The following is a 22,954-nucleotide window of genomic DNA, read 5'->3' as shown; positions in this document are numbered from 1 at the left end:
ACAGCAAGACGACCGCAAGAGCGATCATAAGTAACGATTATCGTTCCATGTAAATGGGTGAACGATTTCAGGTCTTTTGTAATAGCGGTCGTTTGGATCGTTTATCGTTAACGATTATGCGAACGATAATCGTCCGGTGGAATAGGGCCCTAACTGGTAAGCGTCTCATGTCCCACATGTTTGAAGAGAGTGGTGGTCGGACATGTGTGGTGTCACTTCAACTCTGGTTCCATGGACAAAACCCTTTAAGTCAGGTTGTTGCCTTATCCCTAGCAACCAGGCGGTCAGATTACACTCAGCTAGGCTGTATTACTAAGAGCCCTACAGAAGAGACAGCCGTCACTTACCTGCAGACACTGGACTTGCGAGACATGGTGGTGCTGGGAGACGAGGGCGGAGTCTGGTAGGACCAGTTATAGTCTGAGCCTTTCAGATCATGAATCACCTATAGAGACATAAGGAAATCTCATTGTCTGTCCCATCCATAGTGACATGTCCATGTGCTATAACAACAGAGCCGGGATCATGGAGGATAGAGCACTCAGCTTCTCTCCGTCCTGGAACGGCTGATACCAGGGAGCAATAGAAGACATGTGATCAGTCACCTGTTCACTGGCAGACGGTAGTTTATGTGGATCCATGGTCAGGGTCTTCAGGTCTTCAGATATTGTCTGCAAATGAGTGATCTCCCCCAACATGGAAATCTCTTCCTCCTGTTCACAAGATGAAAAACGCGTCACAAGGCGAAGAGATGGACGGAAGCGAGAGGATCCAACAATCCATCATTACAGTCTGGGGTCCTGGCTGTAGAGCTCACAGAGCATTGTCTATAGGCAGGACTAGCTATGTACAATGTATCAGTCTGGAGTCCAGGCTGTAGAGCTCACAGAGCATTGTCTATACTGGATACAGCTGAGAGCAGGACTAGCTATGTACAATGTATCAGTCTGTAGTCCAGGCTGTAGAGCTCACAGAGCATTGCCTACACTGGATACAGCTGAGAGCAGGACTAGCTATGTACAATGTATCAGTCTGTAGTCCAGGCTGTAGAGCTCACAGAGCATTGTCTAGTCTGGATACAATTATATCCAGTAATAGCTATACACAGGTTTGCTGAATCTGAATGTAAATTAGAGAGTTCTCCTCATTCACTGACAGCAAGCACATATCCTAAGAATGATGTAGTACAAAGTATAATATAGTTCAACCTGTAAACTATAAGATATGTAAATAAAACTAGAATTTTTTTTTAGCAATGTAGTAAAGGAGTAAGAAGGGATGGACGTACTATGACAGGCCGGAGCATGGAGATGAAGGAGCAGAAGCGGCTGCGTTCCTCTATCAGAGCCTTCCTGACGGCTTGTTTCTCGGTTTCTTCCAGGAGCAGGTACTTGTCATTGACGTCTTGTAGAGCGCTGTCCAGCTGAGGCTGTATATCTCCTCTACCTGCACAGACAACAGGGGGCACTGTCACTCACTATAGGGGTGTAAGGGTCTCCCCTGGGTTAGGTGGTGGAGCCCAGACACTGGGGCCAGACCAGACCATCTGTGACCATCTCCCTACACACAGCAACAAGTACTGGGGGTGGTCACTCACAGGGGAAGTCAAGGTGTTGCTAGGTAACCTAAAGTACCACAGTGTATGATACGATTTAAAGGGAATCTGTCAGCTGTAATTCACATTCCAAATGGCTGACACTGTTACATAGCTGTTAGGTAAAGGAGACACCTGATACCTTTCATATATCTGTCTGTGCTTCCAGGATGTAGAGAAATGCTTTTATTCTCGTGATCTGCTGAAAGCTGTAACCTTCTCCTCACCCCCAATGCTTGATTGACACCTGGACTCCTAAACAAGGTCAGATATGGGAGGTGTTACAGCTTACTGCTCTACGGGAGCTCAGGAGCCTCTAGGACTCTTCTTACTACAGAATAAAAGCAGCTCTCTATATTCTGGAAGCACAGACAGATATATGACAGGTATCATGTGATTCCCTGGTCTAACAACAGTTTGGAATGTGGAATATAGCTGATAGATTCCCTTTAACACTACAAAGAGAGATAGATAGATAGATAGATAGATAGATAGATAGATAGATAGATAGATAGATGATAGATAGATAGATAGATAGATAGATAGATAGGGGATAGATAGATAGATAGATAGATAGATAGATAGATAGGAGATAGATAGATAGATAGATAGATAGATAGATAGATAGATAGGAGATAGATAGATAGATAGGAGATAGATAGATAGATAGATAGGAGATAGATATACAGATAGAAGATAGATAGATAGATAGATAGATAGATAGATAGATAGATAGATAGATAGATAGGAAATAGATAGATAGATAGATAATAGATAGATAGATAGGAAATAGATAGATAGATAGATAGATAGATAGGAGATAGATAGATAGATAGATAGGAGATAGATAGATAGATAGATAGATAGATAGATAGATAGATAGATAGATAGATAGATAGACAGACAGACATAGATAGATAGATAGGAGATAGATAGATAGGAGATAGATAGATAGGAGATAGATAGATAGATAGATAGATAGGAGATAGATAGATGGATAGATAGATAGGAGAGAGATAGATAGATAGATAGATAGATAGATAGATAGATAGATAGATAGGAGATAGATAGATAGATAGATAGATAGATAGATAGATAGGAGATAGATAGATAGATAGATAGATAGGAGATAGATAGATAGATAGATAGATAGATAGATAGGAGATAGATAGTAGATAGATAGATAGGAGATAGATAGATAGATAGATAGATAGGAGATAGATAGATAGATAGATAGGATAGATAATCATCACATATAAGGAAAGAATGATGGCGTCTTCCTTGTTCTCATCTTATTGTTTCCATATTGCTGTAAGATTATAAGAAATCCCCGTTACCCTTCTTGGCCTTCTTCTGCAGCTTCAGGGTGTCGGACGACTTCTTCTTGATTTCTTGGCGAGCCTTCTTATATTCTGGAAGATAATCACAGGATAATAGTTGAGGAGACTTGTGTGATCTGCGGGAGATTACTGTGCAGGACAGGGTGTGATTATACAGTGTGAGATCCCAGAGACCTCCACATTGTATCCTGGGGGTCCCCGGCTGGCCACTGATCTAGCAGGTCCTATGGTAGGGATCTGCCCTATCTGCTCATGTGGACAGGGAACACTGGGATAGGACAAGGCGGCTGCGGCACTCACCTTTTGCATGGTCCTTGTCCAGCTGGTTGGCCACCTTCTTCCATTCCTCCACCTGCTCTTGCAGAGGGTTGATGAGACAGTCAATGAGAGCGCTGTAATACAAATAACAGACAGTCAGTGAGAGCGCTGTAATACAAATGTAGAGTCATAATGGTGACATATACAACAATCCTATACACAGAGAACTGTGCCAGAGATTTGTAATTTACTTCTATTAAAAAATCTCCAGCCTTCCAGTACTTATCAGCTGCTGTATGTCCTGCAGGAAGAGGTGTTTTCTCTCCAGTCTGACACAGTGCTCTCTGCTGCCACCTCTGTCCATGTCAGGAACTGTCCAGAGCAGGAGAGGTTTTCTATGGGGATTTGCTGCTGCTCTGGACAGTTCCTGACATGGACAGAGGCGGCAGCAGAGAGCACTGTGTCACACTGGAGAGAATACACCACTTCCTGTAGGACATACAGCGGCTGATACGTACTGGAAGACAGGAGATTATTTAATAGAAGCAAATTACAAATCTTAGGCACCAGTTGATTTGAAGGGCCAGAAACCCCCTAACATTGGGAAAAACTGCAATTAAAGCAGAGATGGGGAACCTGCGGCCCTCCAGCTGTTGCAAAACTACAATTCCCATCATGCCTCAACAGGCAAAGCTAAAGCTTTGGCTGCCCAGGCATGATGGGAATTGTAGTTTTGCCACAGTTGAAGGGCCGCAGGTTCCCCAATCTCTGAACTAAAGGAAGGAAATCAGGAAGCCCATGAAGGTGAGAATCCACGTGAGCACCTCTAAGGTTCTAGTCACGTGATCTCTTCCTCCTACAACAAGTGCGCCATTGTTCTAGTGTTATTACAGGAGGACACGTGCACATACAGCCACAGCGATGCCTATCGTGCGGAGACAGCGATGAGCGCACAGCTGATGTGTAGGTGTTTGTTTGTTAAATACAAGGTAATTTCCATAATTTATGTTTAGACAGCGAGGGCGGGAAATGTAAGCGGTCCAAGGATCGGTAATCACAGCAGCCGGAGCCAAAGAGGCGCTGCGTGTTCCAGCATCCAGCATGTGCGGCCTGGCACACGTCACCAGACAGTATCACACATCACACCGGCTGAACTATCTGCTATTTCTGCAGCTTCTGGTTAGTGGCCGATCCTGTTGTCTCTGGTCGGGTGTGATGATACGTTGTATATTGAGGCCCAATGATGAGATGTTACCTCTGTTCTGAGGTCAGGCCATGCAAGATCATTGGTCACTGCCATCATGTAAAGCTTTAAAGGGGAACTCCAGCAGAAAATTTGTTCTTTCAAATCAACTGTTGTCAGAAAGTTATATAGATCTGTAAATTACTTCTATTAAAAAATCTCCAATCCTCTAGTACTTATCAGCTGCTGTATGTCCTGCATGAAGTGGTGTATTCTTTCCAGTCTGACATAGTGCTCTCTGCTGCCACCTCTGTCCATGTCAGGAACTGTCCAGAACAGGAGCAAATTCCCATAGAAAACCTCTCCTGCTCTGGACAGTTCCTGACATGGACAGAGATGGCAGCAGAGAGCACTGTGTCAGGCTGGAAAGAATACACCACTTCCTGCAGGACATACAGCAGCTGATAATTACTGAAGACCAGATTTTTTATTAGAAGTACATTAAAAACCTCTGGCACTTGATTGATTTAAAAGAATTTTTTGCTGGCATACTCCTTTACATGATAGGTGATCGGTGAAGGTGTGACTACTGGGACCCCGTCATGTCCTGAGCCAATGGAATAGTAGCATAGGAGTATGGACTACAGTGCTTGGAGTGATGACCGAGCATGCCCACTACCCCGCCAAGCATCAGGGCAGCTGACCTCCATTCTGATGAACAGGGGGAGTCCCACCAATCAACTAGTTATCTCTAATCCTGTGTCTCTGAATAACCTCTTAAAAGGGATATTGTAGCCCCAAACATTTTCACCTGTCCCTGGGTCCCCCCCCCACACACACACTGTTGGAAAACTACAACTCCCATCATGCCTTGGAGCCAAAGCTTTAGCATGATGGGAATTTTGCATGGAGTAGCGTTGCAACAGCTGGAGGGCCACAAGATTGACACTTGTACTCTGGAGGACCGGCCTTGTCCTGCATTACGAAGAAGACCAATTGATATAAATGGACACAGTGTAATGCTTCAATTCCCCAGTGGTGGCGCTGCAGGGAAGTTGAACTTACTAATAGGTTTGCCACCAGTTTACAGCTGATTGCAGCAGCTCTAAATCAAAGAGTCCTCACTCGCTGCAAGCGCGCCTCCTGCCTGGTGATTGACAGCTGATGACACAGCAGGGGGAGGGCTCATCAGCCAGAAGGCGTGCTTACAGCAGGAGGAGAGAACAATGCAGAGACTTCACATGCGGCGATAGACTGAGTGTGTGCGGAAGAAACCAAGGGTGTCTGAACCTCTCATGCTCCTGTACTTGCACTAGCAGACTCCGCCCCCTGAATGTGATGTCACTGATAATGTCAAAATAAATTACATTTTAGTAAAATTAATTTTTAAAGCATCTAATGACCTGCGATCAGTTTGGAAATGGAGAATTTTTTTTTTAAATGCAAATACATTAGAGACTACCTTAGATTTCACTGTATAGATCAATGAAGTGAATAACAGTTAAAGGGGTACTCCAGCAAAAATATTTATCTTTCAAATCAACTGGTGTCAGAAAGTAATATAGATCTGTACTGTACTTCTGTTTACACAATCTCAAGTCTACCCATACTTATCAGCTGCTGTATGTCCTGCATGAAGTGGTGTATTCTTTCCAGTCTGACACAGAGCTCTCTGCTGCCATCTCTGTCCATCTCAGGAACTGTCCAGAGCAAGAGAGGTTTTCTATAGGGATTTGCTGCTGCTCTGGACAGTTCCTGCCATGGACATAAGTGGCAGTAGAGAGCACTGTGTCAGACTGGAAAGAATACACCACTTCCTGCAGGACATACAGCAGCTGATAAGTACTGGAAGACTGGAAAAGTAAATTACAAATCTATAAAACTTCCTAAAACTAGTTGGCATTCCTGATCTGCACCGGTCTGTTCATATATAGAACACAAAGTGATGCACCTAGTGGTATATTCGCTTTAAACACTTTAAAAGAAGCAAACACCAACCTGGAAAACTGTCTGAGCTTGGACTCTATGCTGCGATGTCTCATACACATCCTGGTCAACGCTGAACCAACTTCTCGGGTCGCCCCTGAAAGATAAAAAAAAAATGGATCCTTAGTTTTAGCAAATGAATAATAAAAATATATACGGCATATAAAAAAAATCACCTACATTTCTTAAAGTGACGCAATCCAATATATATATATATATATATATATATATATATATATATACACACACACATGCACAAACACATACATATATAATCACGTTATTATAGCACAATACTCTAACAAAAAATCCTGTGAAAAAACACAAAAGAATTGATGTCTTTAGACCCAAAGCAGATGTGGCTGCCAGCAATACCACCACTACAGCACAGACCTGTCCCTTTAAACGTGACACCTTACTAGGGATGAAACCTAAACAATGGAGGTAATTTGACATTCCTAGAATTTCTACTAAAGAAAGGATTTTTTTTTTTTTTTTAAACGAGGATTTCAGATGCAATACTACAATCCACCACACAGTGGCACTGTTGTACCATGGCAGCCTTGCTGGGCCTTCTTTCCAGCATTCGCTCCTCTTTTGGTGTCAGTCTTACAGGGGATTGCTTTGAAGGAGTTATTTCAAGTCAAAACACATCCATTGTGTATAACCCCTTATGAAATGTATTGTAAAGCGGCAGAAATTAGGGCTCGCAGTAGTGTGAATGGGGTCTGATAGTGAGATGGAGGCGTATGATGGATGTGTAGGATGTGTATGATGGTTCAATCAATCATGGTCGCCCCCCTAGATCCCCACCGCTATGACCTCCACATCGGCTATGCTCTTTGTATACTAATCCTAAACTCAGTCATTTATACTCCAGTCACATCCAGAGCTGCACTTCAGCTCCTGCTGTGTTTTTATGGACCCCGGACTGCACAACATCACGTCACATCTGGTTACTGTCCTCTAATGAATGCAAAATAGACTCTACAGAGGAGCCTGGCAAATTGGTCTCTAGTCACACCCAAAGCTGCATTTTGCCTCATTCTGTATATCTATTTCCTCCATATGACAGAAGCCAACGTCCCGCTGCTGTCCTCCAACGTGTAAGCACCATTACCAAATTAACTCTGCTATACCGGAGCAAGCAGGATTTTACTCTAGTCACATTCAAAGCTGCATTTAGACTTTTTATCCACGCTAAAAACAAAAAAAAACAAACACACCATATAACTCCCCATTCTTTCTTGCTTATTTAGTAACAAAGCATTATCTGCTGTCATGCAGTATAGGGGATGATGCTCTACTCACACCCAAAGCTGCATTTCATCTCCTCCTTTATTTCTATTTGCTCCAAACTACAAAACCCAACATCCCATACCTGTTATCTAACATGTTGGCTTCAATACAGAATAGAATCAGTTATAGTGGAGAATGGGATATAGTCCTCTAGTCACATCCAAAGCTGCATTCAGATCTTTTTCTATACTCCTGTGTCAGTGGTGGCAGCATGATGCAGTGTAGAAGAGGATACTCCAACCACATCCAAAGCTGCATTCAGATCTTTTTCTATACTCCTGTGTCAGTGGTGGCAGCATGATGCAGTGTAGAAGAGGATACTCCAACCACATCCAAAGCTGCGTGCAAACTCCTGCTGTAGTTCTATTTGCCTTAAACTACAGAAATCCACCTCTCATTTCTACCCTCTAACGTTCGACGCGAATACAGAATAAACTCCGCTATAAAGGTGCATGCAGGAGTGTGCTTTTCTCTAGTCCCATCCAAAGCTGCATTCAGAATTCCTTCTGTAAGCTCTAAACCTAAGAACCTTACTTATACCCTTGCTGTTTCAGTAGAGCTGCAGAGCATTGTCTGCTGTGATACAGTATAGGAGATGATACTCTGGTCACATCCAAAGCTGCGTTCAGAATTTTTTCATATTCCTCTATGCCTTAAGCTAAAGAACCCTACATCCACCCTGCTTCTCCTTGTTTTTCTATTAGGAACACAGATGAAATGTCCGAGATGATACCTCATACACATCCAAAGCTTCTCAGGTTCACCAATCCAACACACAATTAATTAAAGGGGAACTCCAGGCCAATTTACATTTTTTTCTTTCAAATCAACTGTGTCAGAAAGTTATAAAGATTTGTAATTTACTTCTATTTAAAAAACTCAATTCTTCCAATACTTATCAGCTGCTATGTGCTCTGCAGGAAGTGGTGTATTCTTTCCAGTCTGACACAGTGCTCTCTGCTGCCACCTCTGTCCATGTCAGGAACTGTCCAGAGCAGGAAAGGTTTTCTATGGGGATTTGCTGCTGCTCTGGACAGTTCCTGACATGGACAGAGGTGGCAGCAGAGAGCAGTGTGTCAGACTGGAAAGAATACACCACTTCCTGCAGGACATACAGCAGCTGATAACTACTGGAAGACTGGAGATTTTTAAATAGAAGTAAATTACAAATCTATATAACTTTCTGACACCAGTTGATTTGGAATATTTTTGTTGTTGTTGCCGGAGTGCCCCTTTAAGGGTGTGAAGGAGGCTGCTTCTCCATATGTGGACAATTACAGGGCAGTACAATGGAGGACACAGGCCACAAGACGGTGGATCCTCACGAATCCTTCGGTTTCGCTAAATGACAGGTGAACGGAACGCGTCTATAAATGTTCAGGAAATGGCAGGCACGGTACAATTACAGAAGCCGCTGCGGCAACGTACTCATTACGGCCGAGAAGACTGTGCGCCCTGTGCCAAGCCAGCGCCCGGGTCAATCTGCGGCCATGACAGGAGAACGTACAGAGATTAGGAAATTACACTAACAAGGACGGAATGTTTTATAAACTCCGGGCCCGAGCCGGGGGCGATGGAGGGCGGTATTATGACAGGAGCCGTCACCCTCCAGCTGCTGCCGCTGCCAGACCAGAGGTTATTAATGGGTTAGCCTGTAATAAACCCACCAGGCCTACTCCACATCAACACTGGCACAGAGACGGGCACCGTAGGTGGTCTGATCCCAGAGGACTGGGCACTCCACACACCGTGAGGAAATCCTACTCAGCCATAGCTCTATTCATATGAAAGCTGGCGAGAGGCAATATGGCTGCCACTGCGGCTGTCACCCTGCTATATCAGAATCTGACCAATGCAGCCTGCTTGGCACCTGTCAGATTTACTTGTACCGTTATTTCAGCCCATATAATACCGCCATATAAAACTACAATTCCCATCATGCCCTCACAGACAAAGATCGGCACTTGTTATAGGGACCTGCTCGGCCTTTATAACATGGTTGTTTTTTTGCTTTGAACAATTGGGCCCTCAGGAACCTAGTGGGGCCCTTCTTGCCCATGTAATACCATGCCAAAATAAAACTGCCATATACAGGTCACACAGTGTTTTTACGGACTAAATCAGTGCTGATTTTCGAGTGAAATCTGTTGTACACATAATACTGCCATATAGTCCACACATAATACAGCAATGGAGACCATACATAACACAGCCATACGGTCCACACATAATACTGTAATACAGACCATACATAACACAGCCATACAGTCCACATATAATACTGCCATACAGTCCACACATAATACTACCATAAAGACGACACATAATACTGCAATACAGACCACACATAATACTACCATACAGTCCACACATAATACAGCGGTGCAGACCATACATAATACTGCCATACAGTCCACACATAATACAGCAGTGCAGACCATACATAATACTGCCATACAGTCCACACATAATACAGCAATGCAAACCATACATAATACTGCCATACAGTCCACATATAATACAGCGGTGCAGACCACACATAATACTGCCATACGGTCCATACATAATACTGTAATACAGACCATACATAACACAGTCATACAGTCCACGTATAATACTGCCATACAGTCCACACATAATACTGTAATACAGACCATACATAACACAGCCATATAGTCCACATATAATACTGCCATACAGTCCACACATAATAGTACCATACAGACGACACATAATACTGCCATACAGTCCACACATAATACTGCAATACAGACCACACATAATACTACCATACAGTCCACACATAATACAGCGGTGCAGACCATACATAATACTGCCATACAGTGCACACATAATACAGCGGTGCAGACCATACATAATACTGCCATACAGTCCACACATAATACAGCAATGCAGACCATACATAATACTGCCATACAGTCCACACATAATACAGCAATGCAGACCATACATAATACTGCCATACAGTCCACACATAATACAGCAATGCAGACCATACATAATACTGCCATACAGCCTATACATAATACAGCCACACTGTCCAATCATAATGCTGCCATACAGTACACATGTAATACTGCCATACTGTCCAATCATAATGCTGCCATACAACCCACATATAATACTGCAATACAGTCCATACATAATAATGCCATACAATACAAAACATGCAGTGCACAAGTAATGCTGCCATACAGTCCATACAAAATACTGCAATACAGTCAAACACATAATACTGCCATTGGTTCACACAAAATACTGCAATATAGTCCACATACAATTCAAACATAGTACTGTCATATAGTCCATGCATACTACTGCCATACATCGCAAACATAATACCGCCATACATCGCAAACATAGTACAGCCATATAATACACCCATAATACTGTCATACAATATACATAAATACAGCCATAGTTTGTCCCCCTCATACACTACCAGGACTGTAGGATAGTGCTGCCATACGGTTTATCACCTGTCTCTATATGTTACCCCCTCCCCCACCTCTCGTTCTCTGCAGCACTTTACACCGATCAATTGCTTAATGCAAATTCAGCGTTTACACTGAACCGTGATGTCGCCATGACAACAGGTAAATCAATGGCCGACCCAGAGAATGTCATGTCATGTAGACTGTGCCTACAGCAGCGTCTGGCTCAGCTCCCCCACTACACCGCCACTCACTGTCCATGCTTTACACTGCAGCATATATCTTATCATGCCTGTTTGTGTAGGATAACTCGAGGTGGAGTACCCCTTTAAATGGTAGCAGTGAGCATCTGCGCAGCACGCGGCACAGCAGAGTCAGGCGGAGCAGTCGGGGTTGTAGTGACGGGTAATTATCACCTCCATCATTTCACACACTCAAGTCCTACAAAGTATTTTCCACAAGTCTCATCCTTGGCAGAAGCGGCGGAATAATATCAGTCTACGGAAGCAGATGGCGAAGGAACGGCGGCCCAGATACTGATCACACCCGATCACCGACTCATCACCGCATATATCCCAGAGGATAGTGACCCCACCAGCAGAATAGTGAGTGCAGCTCTGAAGGATAATACAGGATCAGTACAGGATAAGTAATGTAATGTATGTACACAGTGACCCCACCAGCAGAATAGTGAGTGCAGCTCTGGAGTATAATACAGGATGTAACTCAGGATAAGTAATGTAATGTATGTACACTGTGACCCCACCAGCAGAATAGTGAGTGCAGCTCTGGAGTATAATACAGGATGTAACTCAGGATCAGCAATGTAATGTATGTACACAGTGACCCCACCAGCAGAATAGTGAGTGCAGCTCTGGAGTATAATACAGGATGTAACTCAGGATAAGTAATGTAATGTATGTACACAGTGACCCCACCAGCAGAATAGTGAGTGCAGCTCTGAAGGATAATACAGGATCAGTACAGGATAAGTAATGTAATGTATGTACACAGTGACCCCACCAGCAGAATAGTGAGTGCAGCTCTGGGGGATAATACAGGGTGTAACTCAGGATCAGTACAGGATCAGTAATGTAATGTATGTACACAGTGACCCCACCAGCAGAATAGTGAGTGCAGCTCTGGAGTATAATACAGGATGTAACTCAGGATCAGTAATGTACGTATCTACACAGAGACCCCACCAGCAGAATAGTGAGTGCAGCTCTGGAGTATAATACAGGATGTAACTCAGGATCAGTAATGTAATGTATCTACACAGAGACCCCACCAGCAGAATAGTGAGTGCAGCTCTGGAGTATAATACAGGATGTAACTCAGGATCAGTAATGTACGTATCTACACAGAGACCCCACCAGCAGAATAGTGAGTGCAGCTCTGGAGTATAATACAGGATGTAACTCAGGATCAGTACAGGATCAGTAATGTAATGTATGTACACAGTGACCCCACCAGCAGAATAGTGAGTGCAGCTCTGGAGGATAATACAGGATGTAACTCAGGATCAGTAATGTAATGTATGTACACAGTGACCTCACCAGCAGAATAGTGAGTGCAGCTCTGGAGTATAATACAGGATGTAACTCAGGATCAGTAATGTAGTTTCCTAATGTTATCAGGCTGCTATCAGTGACCCCTGGTCATGATGCTCGGCCACCTCCAGTGTGTACGCTCTCTGGTCGGGGCCCTGGATCCGGTGTTTACCAGCATGTTGCAGTTTGCTCCTCTTTTTAGTGCAGGTAACAGCAAACACTAGAGGGTGTAGATAGTGACCCCGGCTGTCTGCGACCATCAGCTCCTGTGTACACAGCTGGGGCCTAGACTGCGGGGACACCAGGAATTTATGGTCCAGGGGGGAAGGTGGCGGCCATCACTGGTATAGGAGCGGCTCCCTCAGCTGCTGCTCTATAGGCACAATGTCTGACTATGGGGGTGACTTCTGCTATTCTCTGTCTATGTCTCCATGAAATCAGTGGAGAAGGGTCACCCAAGCTCCCATAATGCATTGCTCTCCGGGCAGAAGAAGAAGAACAAGATAAGAAAAGTGTTTACAAAGTTACTCAACGTTTTACGTCTCCTACTCGCAGAATATAGGAATGAAAAGTAAGATATATTGCGGTATAGTAATAGTGGGATCAGCCGCGCACCTCTATGTAATCTCTCTATGGCCGACGGATTTCTCAGCCCTTCCAGCTGTTTACATTGTAAGTTCAAATAAACATTTCTAAGGAAAAAGAAAGAAATTCCACACCGGCCCAATAACTCATCGTAATCTTCATATAAACACTTACTGGGGCGGCTGTCAGCACTACAGGGCGGTTATAGGGGTCATAAGAGGGGACGATGGAAGACCCCAGGACATGGCGGGACTAATGTAACACCTGGTAACGGCAGTATTATAGTAGTTATATTCCTGTATATAGGAGCAGTATTATAGTAGTTATATTCCTGTATATAGGGGGCAGTATTATAGTAGTTATATTCTTGTATATAGGAGGCAGTATTATAGTAGTTATATTCCTGTATATAGGAGCAGTATTATAGTAGTATATTCCTGTATATAGGAGCAGTATTATAGTAGTTATATTCTTGTATATAGGGAGCAGTATTATAGTAGTTATATTCCTGTATATAGGAGCAGTAATATAGTAGTTATATTCTTGTATATAGGAGCAGTATTATAGTAGTTATATTCTTGTATATAGGGGACAGTATTATAGTAGTTATATTCCTGTATATAGGAGCAGTAATATAGTAGTTATATTCCTGTATATAGGAGCAGTATTATAGTAGTTATATTCTTGTATATAGGGGACAGTATTATAGTAGTTATATTCCTGTATATAGGGGCAGTATTATAGTAGTTATATTCTTGTATATAGGACAGTCCGTGGGCCTGACGAAACTCGCGTGCTGCGAGTGAAACAGTCTGTCGCCTTAACGCTCCTGCTTTCACCTCCCTCCCCTACGTCTATGCTGAATTACCCCGAATAAAAAGGACTATATTTGCAGCAGACGGTGAGTGCTAGCTCTTTTTGCTTCTGGATGTGATTTTGATATACCTTTTTCAGCTATATGCACCACCTAGCTGCCTATTCCTATGCCTTGGTATCCTCTACTCCGATTGTCCTAGCCCAGACGGTCTTGACAGTCATATATGCACGTTGGTGCTAGCTCCCACTGCTACTGGACTATATATTATAGTAGTTATATTCCTGTATATAGGAGCAGTATTATAGTAGTTATATTCTTGTATATAGGAGCAGTATTATAGTAGTTATATTCTTGTATATAGGGGGTAGTATTATAGTAGTTATATTCCTGTATATAGGAGCAGTATTATAGTAGTTATATTCCTGTATATAGCGAGCAGTATTATAGTAGTTATATTCTTGTATATAGGAGCAGTATTATAGTAGTTATATTCTTGTATATAGGAGCAGTATTATAGTAGTTATATTCTTGTATATAGGGGGTAGTATTATAGTAGTTATATTCCTGTATATAGGAGCAGTATTATAGTAGTTATATTCCTGTATATAGCGAGCAGTATTATAGTAGTTATATTCTTGTATATAGGAGCAGTATTATAGTAGTTATATTCTTGTATATAGGAGCAGTATTATAGTAGTTATATTCTTGTATATAGGGGGTAGTATTATAGTAGTTATATTCCTGTATATAGGAGCAGTATTATAGTAGTTATATTCCTGTATATAGCGAGCAGTATTATAGTAGTTATATTCTTGTATATAGGAGCAGTATTATAGCAGTTATATTCTTGTATATAGGAGCAGTATTATAGTAGTTATATTCTTGTATATAGGAGCAGTATTATAGTAGTTATATTCCTGTATATAGGAGCAGTATTATAGTAGTTATATTCTTGTATATAGGAGCAGTATTATAGTAGTTATATTCTTGTATATAGGAGCAGTATTATAGTAGTTACATACTTGTATATAGGAGCAGTATTATAGTAGTTATATTCTTGTATATAGGAGCAGTATTATAGTAGTTATATTCCTGTATATAGGAGCAGTATTATACTAGTTATATTCCTGTATATAGGAGCAGTATTATAGTAGTTATATTCTTGTATATAGGGGGCAGTATTATAGTAGTTATATTCTTGTATATAGGAGCAGTATTATAGTAGTTATATTCTTGTATATAGGAGCAGTATTATAGTAGTTATATTCTTGTATATAGGGGCAGTATTATAGTAGTTATATTCTTGTATATAGGGGCAGTATTATAGTAATTATATTTTTGTATATAGGGGGCAGTATTATAGTAGTTATATTCTTGTATATAGGGGCAGTATTATAGTAATTATATTTTTGTATATAGGGGGCAGTATTATAGTATTATATATATTCATGTTCATGTGGATTATGTTAGCGCAATCTTAGAGAGTGTTGATCTGCTGCTATTAGGGACCAGCATTTGTTGGCACAATCAGGACCTCCTGAGCCAAAGAACAAGACTAGACAAGGTCTGGCCTCCTAGACTTTGCTTGTACACTCAACAAGGTTATTAAAGATCAGATTGTGAATGCACCGTCATCACATGACTGTAAGGTTGTAAAGGACACAGAAAATACTTTGCTATGGAAGCAAATGTCAAATCCAGAAATCCCGAGGCCAGGAATTAATGTAAGCAAATTATGTGCTGCACAAACTCACAGGGTCTTCTTCTCAAGGAGAAAACATGGGCAGGCGAGAGATATGACGTAGACCGCCACTTGGCAGAACAAAGATGAGAGAGAAACACTACAAAAGATCTTCGGACTAAAAGATGTGAAGAACAAATAGATGTGTCCAGGTTGTGGTCTCCTCTGTCACCCCTATGAGTTCCTATATGGTTAAAGGGGTTATCCAGGATTAGAAAATGATAGCTGCTTTCTTCTACAAACAGCGCCACACCTGTTCTCATTTTATGTGTGGTATTGCAGCTCAGTTACAACTGAAGAAAATAGAGCCAAGATGTAATACCACCCTCAGCCTGAAAAGAAGAGAGGAGCTGTTTTTGGAATAAGTTAGCTAAGATTTTCTAATCCTAGATAACCCCTTTAAGATGGACACAGTGCTCTCTGCTGACATCTCTGGCCGAGGCAGGAACTGTCCAGAGCAGGAGAGGTTTTCTATAGGGATTCAAAGAAAACCGAGACAGAGTTCCTGCCTCAGCCAGAGATGTCAGCAGAGAGCACTGTGGCAGATTAAAAATAAAACATTTCCTGCAGGACATACAGAAGCTGATAAGTATGGGAAGAATGGAAATTTTTTAAGAGAAGTAACTTACAAATATATACAACTTTCTGATATCAGTTGAATTGAAAGAAAAATATTTCCGCTGGACAACCCCTTTAAGATTTGACTTAGGTTTGACAGAGGCGGAGGCAACCCCTGTGGGGGTATGGACCTTTTGCAGGGTATCCTCAGGTCATGTTCCTGGAGAAGTCTCCAAGGGCAACTTCTAAAGCATGGTTTCAGATTTACTAAGTGTAGACTTAAGTATCCAAGGTCGGGACTGGCCAAGTTCATGTTCAGGAATGACATCGACTCAAGGGAGAAGACAAAATAGCAGACAACTACCACCTTTTAAACAGAGACAGAGGTACAGTATATATTTAAAGGGGCACTCTAGAGAAAATTTGATTTAAAATGAACTGGTGTCAGAAATGTACACAGATCTGTAAATTACGTCTATTTAAAAATCTTCAGCCTTTCAGCACTTATCAGCTGCTGTATGTCCTGCAGGAAGTGCTGTAATCTCTCCAGTCTGACACAGTGCTCTCTGCTGCCACCTCTGTCCATGTCAGGAACTGTCCAGAGTAGTAGCAAATCCCCATAAAAAACCTCTCCTGCTCTGGACAGTTCTTGACATGGACAGAGGTGGCAGCAGAGAGCACTGTGTCAGACTGGAAAGAATACACCACTTCCTGCAGGACATACAGCAGCTGATAAGTACTGGAAGGCTGAAGATTTTTAAACAAGTACTGGAACTTTGGACACTTTTAAATAGAAGTAATTTACAAATCTTTATAACTTTCTGACACCAGTTGATTTGAAAACATTTTTTTTCCCAGAGTACCCCTTTAACTCTATATCTGAGCAGGGAATTTGGAGCTCTGTATCAGGCCCGCTATAAGGATAGGAGTGGAAATTTCGAATGACTTGGCCCTCAATGTCCCACTGGTGACACTTATGCTAATATTACACACAGTTTTATTTTACCTTTTTTTTTCTTCTGGCCTTTGGAACAAAAATCTCGACAGACACAATCAGGTCCCCGGATCCGCTGTAACTCCGGCCCTTAATTCTATCCACGCGCTCATCCGAGTGAAACACAAGGTAATTGGCGTCTTACCACAAAGAGCGTCTCCGTTTCTAAGAACTAAAATTACTAGGGGGAAATTAATTGAATGAAGTCTCATCTCTATCATCGTATTCCCCGGACGTGCGAAGACAAAGAACGTTTCACCACAAAACCTTTAAAGTCTAAACAAATTGCCACAGGGTCCATTAGAGGTAATCTCCGCTCGCGCTCTCGAGAACCGGAATACGCAGGGTTAATGGTGTTTTCGGTTTCTCTGTTTTGTACACTTTTGCGGTTATGTGTATGATAAGGATCTGGACAGTACACAACCCTCCTGCAACTTTGCCACAAATCAAGCCAAGTCAATGCTTTCTGCCTGTTTGTTGTTATATCATGTGATTTAAGGAGCAAAAAAAAATCTTTCAAATTAACTGTCAGAAGGTTAGTGATTTTTAATTTACTCCTATTAAAACAGACATCCAATACTTATCATCTGCTGTATGTCCTACAAGAAGGTGTGTATTCTTTCCAGTCTGACACAGTGCTCTCTGCTGCCACCTCTGTCCATGTCAGGAACTGTCCAGAGCAGCAGCAAATCCCCATAGAAAACCTTTCCTGCTCTGGACAGTTCCTGACATAGACAGAGGTGGCATCAGAGAGCACTGTGTCAGACTGGAGAGAATACACCACTTCCTGTAGGACATACAGCAGCTGATAAGTACTGGAAATTATTCAAATAGATGTAAATTACAAATCTTTATAACTTTCTGAAACCGGTTAATCTAAAGAAGAAGTTGGAATTCCCCTTTAACATCTGGTGTTTTTTTTTTCATCGACCACAGTGAAGTTAAAAAAACTACAATTCCCAGCATGCCCTGACAGTCTTCACAGTGGGAGTTGTAGTTTGGCTCTCTTTTGTACACTGTAGATATCTGAAGGATAAGGATTCGGATAATACTCAACCCTCCTGCAACTTTGACACAAATCAAGTCAGGTTAAAGTTGTCCAGAAGTCACCCATTTATTGATTTTGGATGAGATTAACCTCCAAGCACATTGAGGAAAACTGCTGCAAAACAAGTCAGGGCATGCTGGGAGTTGTAGTTTTGATACACTTAGAGACTGCTACCAAGTTATAGATAACCTAAAAAGCTGGTAGCTAGAGCGATGAGAGTCCATTTAGGTTTCACGCACATCCATAGCTGTTCTCCTATAAAACCATTGCTGCAGTGCTTCATAGAGGCACCATATGGCGGCACACCAAGCACCTATGTATAATGATAGAGACACTATATACCACCTTACCGGCCGCATATACTAGCTATCCCTACAGCCTTCTCTGTTGTACTGCACTGTGTCAGTCCTTACTGCAGTACTAGCATTCTATTCATATACCAGGACACAGCTAGAGTGTAAGAAGTCGGGATCAGGACCGATATCGGACTCGTGATTAAAGACCATGACAAGAAGGGGGATATATATCCAAAGTGCAATGTACTTATCCAGCCGCGATGTGTGATACACGTGGCTCAGGGTACAGGCCTGTCCTCTCCTCTACACGGTTATCCGCCATGGACTTTAAGCTTTTCCTTACTGACACGTCATCAGATTAATTTTATAAGATCATAATAAGAACAAGAGGGATGTCCTGAGGTCCGGGACACGATCTCTGCAGGCCAGGGGGCAGAGGGCGTCCAAGTACATATGTATACTATGGAGCCTGGGCCTGTGTAACGCCCGGCCATACAGTAGCCATATAGGCCACCTGCACATATCAGGCCGCCTCCTTAAAGGGGTTGTTCACCAAAAAATGTTTTCTTTCAAATCAACTGGTGGAAGAAAGTTATATAGAGTTGTAATTTACTTCTATTAAAAATCTCAAGCCTTCCAGTACTTATCAGCTGCGGTATGTCCTGCAGGAAGTGGTGTTTTTCCAGTCTGGAAAACAGGAGAGGTTTTCTATGGGGATTTGCTACTGCTCTGGACAATTCCCGACATGGACAGAGGTGGCAACAGAGAGCACTGTGTCAGGCTGTAAAAAATCCACCACTTCCTGCAGGACATACAGCAGCTGATAAGTACTGGAAGACTTGAGATTTTTTTAATTAGAAGTAAATGACACATCTGTGACACTTTCTGGCAACAAATGATTTGAAAGCACAAAAAATTTTGGCAAACAACCCCATAAGGCTATTTTTACACAGCTTGCTTTTTATGAAAAGAACGGCCGTCATTTTCAATTTAAACATCATCCGTTCTTTCCATACTGCAATGATGTGCATTTAGGTCAATGCAAACAACAGCCATTGCTTCTCGTGATGTATTGAACAACGGGCCACTGTTTTGGTGCGTTTACACAGACAGATTTATCTGACAGATCTTTGAAGCCAAAGCCAGGAACAGACTTTAAACAGGGAACAGGTCATAAAGAAAAGTCTGGAGATTTCTCCGCTTTTCAAATCCATTCCTGGCTTCGGCTTTAAAAATCTGTCAGATAAATCTGTCTATGTAAACGCACCATTATCTACAGCCGTCAAAATAATGAGCTTGTCAATTATTTCCGCCCGTTGTCTAGAGAATTGTTATTTTTAAAAAAACACGTCTGTCGTTTGATTCTGAAAACAACAGCCGTCGTTTTGAGTGCCAAATAACGGCCATTGGAGGAGATTTATCAAACATGGTGGAAAGTGAAACTGGCTCAGTTGCCCCTAGCAACCAATCAGATTCCTTTCATTCCTAACAGACTCTTTGGAAAATGAAAGGTGGAATCTGATTGGTTGCTAGGGGCAACTGAGCCAGTTTCACTTTACACCATGTTGGATAAATCTCCCCCATTGTTTATACATTGTGCGAACATAAGTGTCAAATTGTGACCCACCAGCTGGTGCAAAACTACAACTCCCATCATGCCTGGACAGCCTTCGGCTGTCCAGGCATGATGGGAATTGTAGTTTTGCACCAGCTGGAGGGTCGCGAGTTTGACACTCCTGCCTTAGGGCCCTATTCCGTTCAAATCGTTCGAATCTAAACGATAATCGTTCGGTTGAAATGCAGTTAACGATTAACGACCGAACGAGAAATCGTTGACCGCTTGATAAGACCTGGACCTATTTTTAGCGTTGCTCGTTCGCAAAACGTTCGCAAATTGTTCGCATTGAATAAGACATCGTTCGGTCGTTCGCAGTAGATGCGAAGGAAAAACGATTGCAAATACGATCATAAGTAATGATTATCGTTTCATGGAAATGAGTGAACGTTTTCAGGTCTTTCGCAATAGCGGTCGTTTGAGATCGTTAATCGTTAACGATTATACGAACGACAATCGTCCGGTGGAATAGGGCCCTTAGAGGGTCTATCTTTTCTTTGAAGGTTCTAAAATGGGAGAAGACAGAGAGGAGCCGGCCGCCCTACAAGACAATCTCTGACAACCGGCTCTTGAGATTTCATTCGCCTGAAAGCGTTCAACAACAATTACTTCACATAAGGGAATCGACCGTCTATAAAGCGTGCTCACTCAGCCGTCCCTTCCTCCCATCCACATGCAGGTCAGCGGTATCATCCATTAAGCCGTCCCATGTCCTCCAGGAATGCACAGTGCAATATAGTGGCCTCAATTCTGCCGTACCGTAAGCTGCCGCCGCCGGTTAGCCCTTTACCGTATCCATTCCCGCCTTTCCTCTCACACCCCCCATCTCTATTGTTTGAGTCGCAGCACCAACAAAAAAAAAAAAAGCGTAAAAAATACAGAGGATTAGCCCGGAATAATTCCACACACAAAAAAAATAAAAAATAAAACAGGTTGGACGACTCATAAAGTTCCGAGGAGACGCGAAACGTTCCTTGTAAGACTCACCTTTTATTGAGGGATCTCTATTTAGGAGGTGGCACGCCACAACGGAAGGAGCTAATCCGAGGAACGCACGCAATGGTAGCTTAGAAGAAAAAAAAATATATATATATGGCTAATTTCTTTCAAAAACAGCGCCACACCTGTCTACAGGTTTTAAGAGGTATTGCGGCTCAACCTTATTTTCTTTAATGGAGCCAAGTTTTTTTTTTGTTATTTTTTTCTAAAGGGGTTGTTCACCAAAAATGTTTTTCTTTTAAATCAACTGGTGCCAGAAAGTGCCAGAGATTCGTCATTTACTTCTATTAAAAATTCTCAAGTCTTTCAGTACTTATCAGTTGCTGTATGTCCTGCAGGAAGTGGCGTATTCTCTCCAGTCTGGAGAGCAGGAGAAGTTTTCTATGGGAGCTTGCTACTGACATGGACAGAGGTGGCAGCAGAAAGCACTGTGTCAGACTGGAAAGAATGCATCACTTCCTGCAGGACATACAGCAGCTGATACGTACTGGAAGACTGGAGATATTTTAATAGAAGTAAATTACAAATCTCTGACACTTTCTGGCACTAGTTTATTTGAAAGAAAAAAATTGGGGGGTAAACAACCCCTTTAAACACCATCACACTAGCCCACAGGATTTACTTGGTACTGCAGCACAGATCCATTGATTTTAATTACACAACCCCATACGGGTATGGTGTCATTGAAGGTAGTTGCCATATACAATATACAGATGGTAAATGCGGCCTTGAAAGTGGAGCTGAAATACCAGACACGACCCAGGTGTTGCGCTATTTGAGGAAGAAGATAGCTATGACTTTTATAGAAACCTTTGTTAGTCTGGATTGACTGAATACCTGCCTAGGTAATCCATCCCCCGTGCTTTACACTGCAGCTCAGCTTTCTCTGATTGACATATGTATATAAGCACAAGCTTGACACAGGCTAGACACAATTTCATTGGACACGGTGTAATACTTCTTCTCCCCTGTGGTGGCACTGTAGGGAAACTGAACACTTTTCCTGCTGATCAGAGACGATCATTGCGATCACAATGGGTAGTATCAGTAGAAAGTGACAGTCTTTTAAATACAAACTATGGCTGGCCAGCCTATGGCTGTCAGGGCATGATGGGAGTTGTAGTTTTGCAACAGCTGTAAAGCAATGGTTCCCATAACAGACCCCAACGTGAGTGTAAGTAAAACCCACACACCGCATTCATTATTTTCCTAATAATATCAAGAAACAGACAAATTTCTTTCACCACCTAACAATCACTCGATGTAAAAGCCCCTCGAGCGTGCCCGATCCCTCAGCCAGATGGGAATCTATGTCAGTGCACACGGGCTGCGCGCACGCTACGGTCAGCGCCGCAGAAGGCAATTAGGCTACTAGGGTGTTGTTGGACATTGGGAGCAAAATGTATTGCTTGAAGGAAACCCTGGGCTATAGTAAATGCACGCAAGGTCTACGCAGATGGTGCCCTGGTGGGATCAAAGCCTGTGACATCAGTGCCGGGAGGCAAGACAGTAGTCACGGTGCCACCGAGCGGAAAGACTCCCTTTAAGCTGTTGTTTATGGCTAACAAAAGAGGCAACCGAGGCTGGAAAATGAAAAAGCTAAAAGGATCAATACACGATGTGCTGTAAGAGT

General features: G+C 42.4%; 1 protein-coding gene across 3 annotated transcripts in view; it reads right to left on the bottom strand.

Moving 5' to 3' along the window:
* MTSS1 (MTSS I-BAR domain containing 1) overlaps positions 1–22,954 on the bottom strand; it is a 107,961-nt gene that overhangs the window by 18,142 nt on the left and 66,865 nt on the right. For all 3 annotated transcript variants that reach the window (XM_069957117.1, XM_069957119.1, XM_069957118.1), the window contains exons 4-9: positions 6,374–6,458; positions 3,235–3,326; positions 2,932–3,006; positions 1,289–1,446; positions 606–713; positions 348–445 (exon numbers count right to left, since the gene is read on the bottom strand). In XM_069957117.1, coding sequence (XP_069813218.1) covers positions 348–445; positions 606–713; positions 1,289–1,446; positions 2,932–3,006; positions 3,235–3,326; positions 6,374–6,458 — 616 coding nt within the window. The remainder of the gene's footprint in view (positions 1–347; positions 446–605; positions 714–1,288; positions 1,447–2,931; positions 3,007–3,234; positions 3,327–6,373; positions 6,459–22,954) is intronic.

This window comes from Dendropsophus ebraccatus, chromosome 2 (assembly GCF_027789765.1).
Source record: "Dendropsophus ebraccatus isolate aDenEbr1 chromosome 2, aDenEbr1.pat, whole genome shotgun sequence".
In the NCBI taxonomy this organism is placed as follows: Eukaryota; Metazoa; Chordata; class Amphibia; order Anura; family Hylidae; genus Dendropsophus; species Dendropsophus ebraccatus.
The sequence above is the reverse complement of the archived record's forward strand: the minus strand, read 5'-3'. Positions and strand labels throughout refer to the sequence as shown.